The 12,306-nt window shown below is 32.9% G+C and overlaps 1 protein-coding gene across 1 annotated transcript in view; it reads left to right on the forward strand.

The window, feature by feature from the left end:
* The window catches only part of DCBLD2 (discoidin, CUB and LCCL domain containing 2), a 70,356-nt gene that overhangs the window by 18,345 nt on the left and 39,705 nt on the right, over positions 1-12,306 (forward strand). Inside the window, exon 3 of the mRNA XM_011385222.2 lies at positions 10,977-11,114. Coding sequence (XP_011383524.2) covers positions 10,977-11,114 — 138 coding nt within the window. The remainder of the gene's footprint in view (positions 1-10,976; positions 11,115-12,306) is intronic.

Consider the following 12,306-nt stretch of genomic DNA (forward strand, 5'->3'; position numbering starts at 1 on the left):
GAATCATTTTGTTTTGGGTGTGTTTCTCATATATAGCGTAGTTTGGGGTCTTATTTTATGAGCCAGATATTAAATCTTTTTTTAAAAAAATAGCTGAGTTCATTCCATTTGTATTTATTTATAAAACTGAAATTTTTCTCATTTCTATTTTTATAATCATATATGTTATATTTGCTGTCTTATTTAACATTGTTTTCACCTACTTTTTAAGCTTCTTTAGCTCTGTTCTAAGTGTTACCTTTCAATTTATACCTTTTTAACTGTCTGTAGTTCCTGTTGTCTCAATCTTTTACTGTTTTGTTAATTTTTAATGGTGTCCTTTAACTCCTACCAATTGCATGTAACTCCAGCCTATTGTTCATATAACATTCAGCAAACTGTTCTACTTTTCTTTTCTCTCTTCTTTCCCCATTTTTACCTGTCAGAATATAAATGTCATTTTATAACATCTTATTCTTCAACCCATGTCTAACTTTTCTAAATCTACAATGAAACATAACAAATGCTCACTGTCAGTCTTTGCTCAAATTCTCTCAGTCATACTTGAGTGGATGAAGTTCAACTTTGGATAGATTGATTCCTTAAGAAGGGTTTATGAATGAAGAATTCGTAATTTAAAATTGCTGATTTTTATTTTTTATGACCTTGAGACTTGAGGGACAGCTTGAATTTATATATGTCTTTGATTCACATTTTTTTTGTTTTTAAAAAAATACTCTTCCACTATTACTGTGCTTTTTATTTTTTATTTTTTATTTTTTTGAGGAGTCTTATACCAGTTGAATTCTCTTGCCCCTAAAGGTATTTGGTCTTTTATAGAGTTTGTGATAATTCTTTATTTCCCTTGAAATTTTAGTGATTTACAAGGATATGTGTGGAAGTTGATTATTGTGGGTTAGTTTCCATTGGTATCTAATGAGCTCTTTCAATATGTAGATTCAGATCTTTTATTTCAAGAAAGTTTTCTTGGAATATGGTTTTAATATTATTGCTGTTCCATTATCTTGTACATCTTTTTTAGACACATTAATGATTAGAAAATTGGATCTTCTTTACCATTTCAACCACATTCATTTCAGCTACATTCTCGCTGATCCTTTTATATTTTTGTTCTCTTTATATTTTCTTTTTTTAATTCACATGCCATGCTTTATGTCTTCATTTTAAAACTAGATTTGATAAATGTGCTCATATTTATAAGGAACAGAAGGCAAAGTGCTGGATAAAAGAGATGGGCTTTAAAATTGAAGCCAGGGTAGGGGAAACTGCAATTGAGAAAATGAAGATTTTTTAAAATTTTTTTCAGCTACAATTGATATGTAATACTATATTAATTTCAGGTGTACAACATAGTGGTTAGACATTTCTATAACTTACAAAGTGATTCCCCTTGTTAATAAGTTCAGTATCCACCTGGAACCATACACAGTTATTACAATATTATTGACTATATTCCCTGCGCTATACTTTACATCCCAGTGACTATTTTGTAACTGCCAATTTACTTCTTAATTCCTTCACCTTTTTTTGCCCAGTCCCTCAATTCCCCTCCCCTCTGGCAACCATCAGTTTTTTATATCTATGAGTCTGTTTCTGTTTTGTTTATTTATTGTATTTTTTAGATTCCACATATAAGTGAAATCATATTTTTCTTTGACTTATTTCACTTAGCATAATACCCTTTAGGTCTATCCATATTGTTGCAAGTGATAAGATTTCATTCTTTTTTTATGGATAAGTAATATTCTATTATATATATTTATCATGTCTTCATCCAATCTTTGTTTTCTTTTCAGCATTCGTTATCATGTTTTCATTGGAATCTGTTATTCTCTGTGTACCCTGTAATGTGATCTTTATTTCTGATATAATTTTGTCATTTTTTTCTATTTCTTTTTTGAGATCAACAGTCTCTTAATTTTCCTGTTTTTTGGTCCATTTTTGTTCTAGTTTTGAGTTTCTTTTTCAAGCTATTTTATCATATTCTCATGTGCTTGTTTGAGGATATTTAATTAAGTTTGAAGTGTTCTGTTCCAAGTTCCTTCTGTTTTACCATTGTTTTTTTTCGGGGGGGGGGGCTAGGGAAGGGAGTGTGTTCATAAACTGAATTGTTGGGATTCTCATTTTTTGTTCTCTCTTTTATACTATATATTTTTAAGTGACGAAACTAGTGCCTCCACTTCTGTGAGCAGGGGTGGTGGTTTGCAATGGTTTACAAACTATAATTCATGATAGGTTCAAAATAGCCCTTTTCTGTCAGCATTTAATTTTTTTGAGTTATTTTGGGAAAGAGGTTATAGTAGGAGATGGAATTGTGTATCCTTCATCTTTTTTTTTTTTTTGTCTTACAAGATCTTAAATTTCCCCTTCTTGCTTTGTTTTTTTCTTTTTACTATGCAGTTTCCAAAATATGTCACTCTGTTACTTTTAATCTACTTCTTTTACCAAAGTGTTTCCTTTCCAAAATTGTTTTAGTTAGCATTTCTGCATTCTTAAGTTCCTTCCCTGAAGTCTGCACTTTCATCTACCAGTGGCGTTTTTTGGTTTGGTTTGGTTTTTGGTTTTTTTTTAGTATTTTCTGGTTCTACATTCTTGATCATCTTTGATCATCTTGATCAAAGTATCTTGATCATCTTTGTCTCTTCCCAATGGGTCTTTCATTAACTTTTACCATATAAGTTATTCTTAAACTCCATGAAATCTGTTGATACCCCTCAGGGATCTATGAACCTAATAAAAACAAAATATATTTTGTTCTTTAGTTTCTCCCTGTGGTTTTTTTTTTTTTTAAGTTTCTTTGTAAAAATTAATTATTTTATGTCAGTTAAAGAAGTTGGGGGTTTCACAGTATGATCATCATTGTGAATGTTTAGCATTTAGAGTAGTTTCCCATCAGGAATTAAAGAAGTGATATCTAATCTTAATCATTATAGGTATCTTGCATGATAAATCAAACACAGTTGTATGTGAGATAAAGTTCTAGCCAAAGGAAACATGAAGTCAGGAAGGCTAAAGGCATCTCATATCATTGGTCATGAAAATACAATGATTACTATGGCTGTTTTTCATGAGAATGCATAATGAGAACTTAAAACTTACCATGGATTTGTCCCTAATGGAGAAGCATCATATGAGGTTGTCTGTTACATTGCAAAGTACAGAAGCCATATACAATTCGAAAGACCTTAGTGAATCTTCTTGCCCTGGAATGGGCAAGCTGATTTGTAGTCTGAAACAGAAAAGAAATATTGAAACTTCGTCTCTGTAAATGATGTCATCACTTCAAAATGTTTCCTCTAATAGTACAAGGCAGGTCAGTGAGGAATTGACAACTGTCTTATTTCTCATCAACATTCAACTAGATGAAACTTAATCTACCATATTATGCTCACTCCATCCAAGAATTCCTATTCACAAGCCCTTAAAGAAAATATTAAAAGACTTCGATATCTTCTAAGTGGTGAAAAGTGTATTTCTCAGAAAAACTTTGAAGGAAAATTTCTTGGTATGCTATATATGTCTCACCTGTGATGCTTGGCAACACATCTGGTTTTGCTGAAGTCTACAAATTATTATGACTCATTGTTTTTGCATTACTATACTTGGCATGAGAAACACTGCCAGCTATCCTGAAAGAAGCTGTCAACTTAATAAAAGCCAGGGCCTTTAGTCACCAACCTTTCAAGAGTTTTTATTAAGAAATAGAAACAGAATTCTAGAATTCTATCTAGAAGTTGGATGGTTTTCCAAAAGATAAGTCTTAAAGCCCTCAGTTAAAGTAGAAGTCTCACAAGAAAGAAAGAAAGCCCACTTGGAAAATTTTGACAGGAAAGATTGCTATTACTTCATGGATATTTTGATTTACATGAATATTGCAAAATTTTTATAAAGACCCTTTGATCACCGTCATGGATAATGATAAAAATCTATGTGCTCTTATGTCCAAGCTGCCATTCTGGAAGAGGAATTGGAGGAGGCAACTATACTTATAATCAAAGACATGCAAATTTTTTAAACTAAGTATGCTCTCTCCCTGTCTTTTGGATCAGTAAAAAATATAAAATTTTAATAGGTTTGGTGTGGGCAGGTGTGGTAAAATTGATACTTTTACATATATAGTAGTATGTATTGGTATACTTGTTTAGTCTGGAAGTATGCTAAGAATCACTACTAAGGAAATACTTCAGAAGACAGAAGAAATTGTGTTAAGATGGTGTTTTTTGCAGTATTACTCACTCTGCAGAAAAACTGGAAGCTAAATTTATAACAGTAAGGAAATTGTTAAGTAAATTCCTATGAGAATTCCACGTTTTGTTTTTGAGATTAGAGGTGCTTCTGTACATAGGCATTAAAAAACTCCCTAAATCAGTTTTTAAATTAAGAGCGATGCTTTCTAAGCAAGCTTTTCATTACATTTTCATTTCTTGGTGGTGGACGGGGTCGATGTGCTTTTGCTCTAGCAGACACCTCCCCACTCTCCATCATTTCTTTCTATCATGCAAGTTCCTAAGATAATCATTGTTCCATGGCACACCTTTCAAAAAGTGAAATGATCTTCCCTTTAGTTGAAAACATAAAACAGGTTTCATAAATTTAATGACAAAATTTAATAAACTCTACTTGGTAGTCTATCCAAAATCAGATGGATCTTTCTTTTGAACACAGAATATTTCCATTTAATATCTTCCAGAGTTTAATATGCTGCTTTTCATCTACCAAAAGCATGATTGGTATAGACATCAGAAGAGGCATGATAACCTTAAAATCTCTAAGCTCTATGCAAGTGGATACAAACTCACTGCCAACAGGGGCTAGACAGGTAAAATAATTAACTGACATGGACTAGGTATAATAACAGCATTGCCATAGATGAATGATGATTAGCTTCAGGATTAGGAGCATTAGAATGTGGTAGGGGCTGTGGCAAACTGGAGTATGACTTTCTTTTTGAAAGACAACAACTATTACATTACTTAGGCACAAACATTTGGAAAACTGGCCCAAGTCTCCTTCTCCCCCCTCCCCACCCCCACCAAAAGAAGTCAGAAATTCAGAATTGATAAGAAGTTTCCAGATTTTTAAAGTCCTGGCTTCTAATTCCTTTTGAAATAGTGCATGAACCAAAACTTACTGGTCAAGAGGCCAAGTAAAATACATCTGTCTGCTAATTCAGGCCCTGAGCCATAAATTCTAACTTGTGCACTATACTCTCAAATTTGATCATCCAAAAGCAGTGTATTCTTACTACACCAAAGTAAATTTCTGGTTGTATTAGTTTTCTGTTATTTCATAACATTACCACAATCATAACAGCTTAAAACAACACAATTTATTATCTCAGCTTCTGTAGATCAGAAGTCTGGGCATGTCATGACTGGAGTCTCTGCTCAAGGTCTTGCCTGGCTGAAATCAAGATAACCAGCTGGGGATGAGGGTTCCCTTCCAAGCTTACTGGTTGTTGGCAGTATTTATATATCCTTGCAGTCGTAAAGCTAGGGTCCCCATTTTTCTGCTACCTGTTGGCCAGGGACTGCGTTTAGTTCCTAGAGGCCACCTGGAGTGATAGTTCATAATTCTTTTTGTTTCCAAAATATCTCATTGTTGTTTCTTTCAGATTTATTACCACCTCTCCATGCCAATTTATCCTAGGAACCCAAGAATGCTGGTTAGGTTGTTTGTTTTAGCTGTTATGAATAATGCTGTGAGCTATCATGTACAACTTTGTGTGGACATATGTTTGCATTTCTCTTGGATATATGCCTAGGAGTAGAATTACTGGGTCATATGGTAACTCTGTTTAACCTTTTGAAGAACTGCCAGACTGTTCTCCAAAGCAGTTGCACCATTTTATAATCCCCCCAGCAGTGTAGGAAGGTTCCAGCTTTTCAACATACTTGCTAGCCAACACTTGTTATCTGTCTGTTTGATTCTAGCCATCCTAGTGAGTGTAAAGTGGAATCTCATTATGGGTTTGCTTTGCATTTCCTTCGTGGCTAGTTTTTTGTTTTTGTTTTTGTTTGGGGCCGGGGTGGCGGGGGGGGGGTGGTGCACATTTCATGGATTCGAACAAATATATGACATGTATTCATCACTGTGGTATAATACAGACTATTTTCACAGCCCTAAACGTCTGTTGTGCTCCATTTATTCATCCCTCTCCCCCAACCCCTGGCAACCACTGATGTTTTTACTATCTCCATAGTTTTGTTTTTCCAGGAATCAAACAATGTATAGCCTTTTCAAATTGCCTTCTTTCACTCAGTATGCATTTAAAATTTTTTCTTATCTTTTCATGGCTTGATAACATTTTTTTTTTTTTAGTACTGAATAATATACTCCATTGTCTGGATATACTACAGTTTATCCATTCACCTACTAAACAACATCTTGGTTGCTTCCAAGTTTTGGCAGTTACAGTAAAGCTGCTATAAACGTTTGTGAGCAGGTTTTTACGTGGACATAAGTTTTCAGCTCCTTTGACTAAATAACCAGGAATGTGATTGCTGGATTGTATGGTAAGAGTGTTTAGTTTTATAAGAAATCCCCAAACTGTTTTGCAAAGTGGCTGTATCATTTTGCTTTCCCACCAGCAATGAACGAGAGTTCTTGTTGCTCCACATTTTTGCCAGTCGTCTGTCAGTGTTCGAGATTTGGGCTGTTTTAATAGGTATATAGTGATATAGCTAATTTGCATTTCACTGATGACATATATGTAGAGTATGTTTTCATATGCTTGTCATCTGTATATCTTTGGCGATGTGTCCATTAGGTCTTTGGCCCATTTTTAAATCGGGTTGTTTTCTTGTTGAGTTTTAAGAGTACTTTGTATAGTTCAGATAAAAGTGCTTTATGGGATGTGTATTTTGCAAATATTTTTTCCTAGTTGCAGTTTGTCTTATTCTCTTAGCATTGTCTTTTGCAGAGCAGAAATTTTTAATTTTAATTAAGTCCAGCTTATCAATTCTTTCTTTCATGGATCATGCCTTTAGTGTTGTATCTAAAAAGTCATACTCATATCCAAGGTCACCTAGATTTTTTTCCTATGTTTTCTTCTAGAAGTTTTATAGTTTTTCATTTTACCTTTAAATCTGATTTGTTTTGAGTTAATTTTTGTGAAGGGTGTAAGGTCGGGGTTTAGATTAATTTTTTTGCATGTGGATGTCCAGGTGTTCCAGTACTATTTGTTGAAAAGATTCTGCTCTATTGTATCGCTTTTGCTCCCTTGTAAAAGATGGGTTATGTGGATCTATTTCTGCTCTATTCTGTTTCAGTTGATCTATTTGTCAGTCCTTTTACCAATACCACACTGTCTTAGTTACTGTAGCTTTACAGTAAATCTTGAAGGTAGGTAGTATCAGTCATCCAGCTCTGTTCTTCAATATTGTGTTGGTTATTCTGGGTCTTCACTCTCTCCATATAAACTTTTAAGTTCGTCAGTATCCACAAAATAACTTGCTGGGGTTTTGATTTGGATTACATGAATATATAAATTAAGTTGGGAAGAACTGACATCGTGACAATATTTAGTCTTCCTGTCCATGAACATGAAACATCTTTCTGTTGATTTAGTTCATTGATTTTGTTCTTCAGAATTTTGTAGTTTTCCTCATATAGATTTTAGGCATATTTTGCTAGATTTATACCTAAGTATTTTATTTTGGGAAGGTTAATGTAAATGATACCGTGTTTTAGTTTTCAGATTTCACTTATTCATTGTTCATAAAAAGGAAAGCAATTGATTTTTGTATATTAACCTTATACTCTTTAACCTTGCTGTAATCACTTATTTTTACAGAAGTTTTTTGTCCATCTTTTGGATTTTTCTACATAGGTGATCATGTCATCTGATCAAAGACAGTTTTGTTTCTTTCTTCTCAATCTGTTGGCCTTTTTTTTTTGCCTCTTGTCTTACTATGTTAGCTAGTATCTCCAGTATGATGTTGAAAAGAATGGTGAGAGTGGACTTTCTTGCCCTATTTCTGATTTTACTGGGAAAGCTTTGAATTTATCACGGTTAAGTATGGTGTTAGCCGTAGGTTTTTTTTCTAAGTATCCTTTGTCAAGTTGAGGAGGTCCCCTTCTATTCCCAGTTTACTGAGAGTTTTTATTATGATTAGATGTTGGTTTTGTCAAATGCTTTTTCTGCATCTATTGATTCGATGATATGATATTTCTTTTTAACCCGTTGATGTGATGGATTACATTAATTGAATTTCAAATATTGAACCAACCTTACATACATGGGATGAATCACAATTGATCGTGGCATATAGTTTTTATACATAGTCGGATTCAGTTTGCTAATATTTCATTAAGGGTTTTTGCATCTGTTTTCATGAGAAACATTGATCTGTCATTTTCTTTTTTTGTAATGTCTTTGATTTTGATTTTAGGGTAATGCTGGTCTCATAGGGTGAGTTAGGAAATATTCCCTGTGCTTATAACCTCTGAAAGGGATTGTAGAGAACTGGTGTAATTTCTTCCTTAAATGGTAGAATTTACCAATGAACTCATCTGTGCCTGGTGCTTTTTCTTTTGAAGTATTATTAATTATTGATTCAGTTTCTTAAATAGATACAGGCCTATTCAATTGTCTATTTGTTTGAGTTTTGGCAAATTGTGTTTTTCAAGGAAGCTGTCTATTTCATCTAGGTTATCAAATTTGTGGACGTAGAGTTGTTCATGATATTCCATTATTATCCTTTTAATGTCCATGGGATCTGTAGTGATGTGTCCTCACTTTCATTTCTGATATTAGTGATTTATGTCCTTTTTTTTCCTGATTTTGGGCTTATTGATTTCCTTTTCAAAGAACCAGCTTTTGATTTCATTAATTTTCTCTATTGAGTTCCTGTTTTCAACTTCATTGATTAGCGCTCTAATTATTATTGGTTTTCTTCTACTTACTTTGAATTTAATTTGCATTTCTTTTTCTAGTTTCCTAAGAGCTAATGCTTTTTAAACATTTTTATTTGCCTGGAGCATGGATTCTTTTAGAATATAAACCAATGTTTCATGGGTGTTATGGTAATTAAATACTGAACTTTTACATGTGTAATTTCCTATGTGTATTCATATACTATTTTTTGAAATTCCTCTTATTTATTCATGAGAAACTAGAGATTTTGGCTGACTTTAAGCGCCATTAGCAGAACCTGTAATTGTTGGTAATTAAATGCTTTATGTTGATTTAAGAATACCTTTGAGTGGCCAAGCTAGGGAAATGGAATTAAAAAATTAACTAGTATATTACCCAAATTAGGGATGATTTTTCTCCTTCCTTTCCCAGAGTATTTTGCCAAGTGCTTGCATTACTTGTATAATGGGTACAATTTATGATCAGAGGAGACCCAAGTGAGGAGAGGGACAGTCATCTTTGCTGGGAATGGCAGGTAAAGGCAGGTATTTACTTGGTACATTTTGAGAGCACTTAAGGACCTACAAGATCAGTTATTGAACTTTTTTTTCCTTCTGTTTTTTAAATTGAGGTTATCCATTCTTTAGCCCTGCCTTTTGAGTTTCACTGAACAAGAGTAGTTTTAAAAAAATATTTTATTTCTAACACAAATTGAATTTATTCATATTTTGGAGGACAAGATAACCCAAATAAACGAACTAAAGAGATGAAATTGTCATGCTAATAGAAAATATTTTTATGGTTCTGTCCATATTAAGAGGGTTAAAGATTTTTTAAACATTGTTTCACGTCAATAATATATTTTTTGTAAAGACATCTTTGTATGGCATGATAGATATTTTTTAAATATGATTTTTTTTGTTTGTACTAAAAGTATCTGAAAAGTTAGTATTTGTACAGAGCACTTTAATCAGCCTTGTAATAAAATCACACATATGTAGGTTGTTAAATGGCAAAGAACAGCTTGTGCCGATGAGCCCAAATGAAACTGTTCTCTTTTACTAGAGTCAACTGGCTTATGTAAAGATTCTGGTTGATATAATTTCTCTTACCTTTACTTATTCACATTTGGTTTTTAAGATTTAATGTGATGGCCCCTGGCTCTGCACATACTTGGCTTTGCTAGCAAATTATGTAGCTTTCGATATTATTTCAGATAATATTTGGAATAACATAAAATATTACTGTTTTTGATATTAGGTCATTATTTTTAAATAATGTTCAAAAGTAATACAGTATTTAATATTCGTCATATTTACCAGGCTATTTCTGAGTTACTTGATATTAAAAAACAAGTCTGAAGATAAAATCATCTTTTCTTATGTGTTCAGATAATAACTATTGTAGGGTTCTTCGATAATGTTATTTTGCTTGACTGTTTAAAATATTGTTAGCTATATCAAATTACAGTCCATGTTTAAAAATAGAAAACTTTTTTGCACAGTAGGTATTCCTAAAGAAAGGATGAGCAAAATATATATGTTATGTTGAACACCCATAGCACCTGAGACGAGTGTGTGTGTCTCTTAATGTTTGTTATTTATTTATTAAATACTAAATAGATTAAGAAGTTATAGACTAAATTGAGTTTTTTTTAATTCCACTATAAATGATCACCTATAGGGACTGATCAGAAGGCTAACATCCTTGGAAGGAAAATTGAGAGTTCTAAAAAAGTTTGAGGGGTGCGCTGAGGCCAGGGATCTAGAGGCACCCTATGGGGAGCATGTTAAGAATATTACTGATTGACTCATTTTATTTGCGATCCACCTGCCTGTATGAAATACTTTAATATTTTTAAATTCCTCATTATTTTATATTTCACAGGCAAGTGAATCTTTGTAAGGTCAGCGATGCTTGTACTGCTTTTACTGCTGTTATTACTTTGCTTTTTTTTCCCCTCTAGAGTAATGTGGTTTTAATCAGTAAACATCTTAATTATCATTCTATACTATTTAATACCCAGTTTGGCATATTATTCTGATTCTGTTATCTGCATAGTAAATATGATTGACTTCATAAGAGTCACAACAAATAACTGCTTTTCTTTCATTCCTAGGCAAATACTGTGGTCTCGGGTTGCAAATGAACCATTCAATTGAATCAAAAAGCAATGAAATTACAGTGCTGTTCATGAGTGGAATCCATGTTTCTGGACGAGGATTTTTGGCCTCATACTCGGTTATAGAGAAACAAGGTAATTTTCACTTTATACCAATGCTCCCACATTTTATGCTTTCTAAAAACAAAAATGGAATGTTTCTTTGAGTACCTGTTATCTGAGTTTGGAACAGAGTAGAAAGACCGAACAGTTAATAATATATCTATAAATTTGACAAATAAAATTAGATCAGTTTTAGAAATCCAGAAATTAAAAATGTATTAACTTTTTATATAAAGTCCATATACTTCCCTTTCCTTAATAGAGGAAATACTGATAGTTTCACTTTTGTAATATTGGACACAATAATAACTTTTAAAAAGTCTGTCAATTATTGAAATGTATTACCAATTTAAAGCTTTATCATCCACATTTTACCATTTTATGATACTGTGTTAGAGACCATATTACCATTCTTAAAGAATAGCATCTCATACCACCAGGAGTACCCTGAGTGCTATCTGAGATACTACAAAATAAGCATGTGATATTTTTACATTGTTAATGTTTAGAATAGGGGAAAAATTACAAGGCTATGAAGTAGAGTAGAATGCAAACTTTTTCTGAATCTCCAAGATAAAATGCAAGATTCGAATGAAATCTGTCTAAGTGTTTTAGCTACTTGGCATGTATTTGTTCCCTTCTGCTCTTAGGGGTACTATGGTGAGAATGCTTAAGAAGTTTCTCAAGGATATATCAAAACATTCATTTAAATTATTTTTATATTAAACAATGATTTATCTAAGTTGACCATTTAAAATAAAAAATTATGGTTTTTTTTTTTTAATTGTATAAATGAGAAAATTGTCAAAAACCTCCTAGGCATGGGCACTAGGAAAGACTGAGGGCAGAACAGGCTTCCTTCTCAGCTGTGATAGGTTTGAGATAAATACTGTATGTATCATTAAAAGTTTCCTTTGGAATGTGAGAGGAGAGAGCTGTTCTTTGTGAGGAAGAATCTGCTTTCCCTTAGTTTCTAAGCTATGGAACAAGGTATGACATCTAATCACTCAGAGTGTGAAAGAAAATTCATTTAGATGGAATATTAGAAAGAAAATAACTGGTTGAAACATTATGCTGATGAACAATTAATATTTTTGATAGAACCAGGAAAACTGAGGCAGTGTAATGTTGTAGAAGGAGTACTAGATAGCCCTGGAATTAAAACCGGGTGACCTCTGGCCAGTCATTTCACCTCTGTGAGCCTCATCTGTAAATGAGTTAGTTG

The sequence above is a fragment of the Pteropus vampyrus genome, unplaced genomic scaffold, assembly GCF_000151845.1.
Source record: "Pteropus vampyrus isolate Shadow unplaced genomic scaffold, Pvam_2.0 Scaffold674, whole genome shotgun sequence".
In the NCBI taxonomy this organism is placed as follows: Eukaryota; Metazoa; Chordata; class Mammalia; order Chiroptera; family Pteropodidae; genus Pteropus; species Pteropus vampyrus.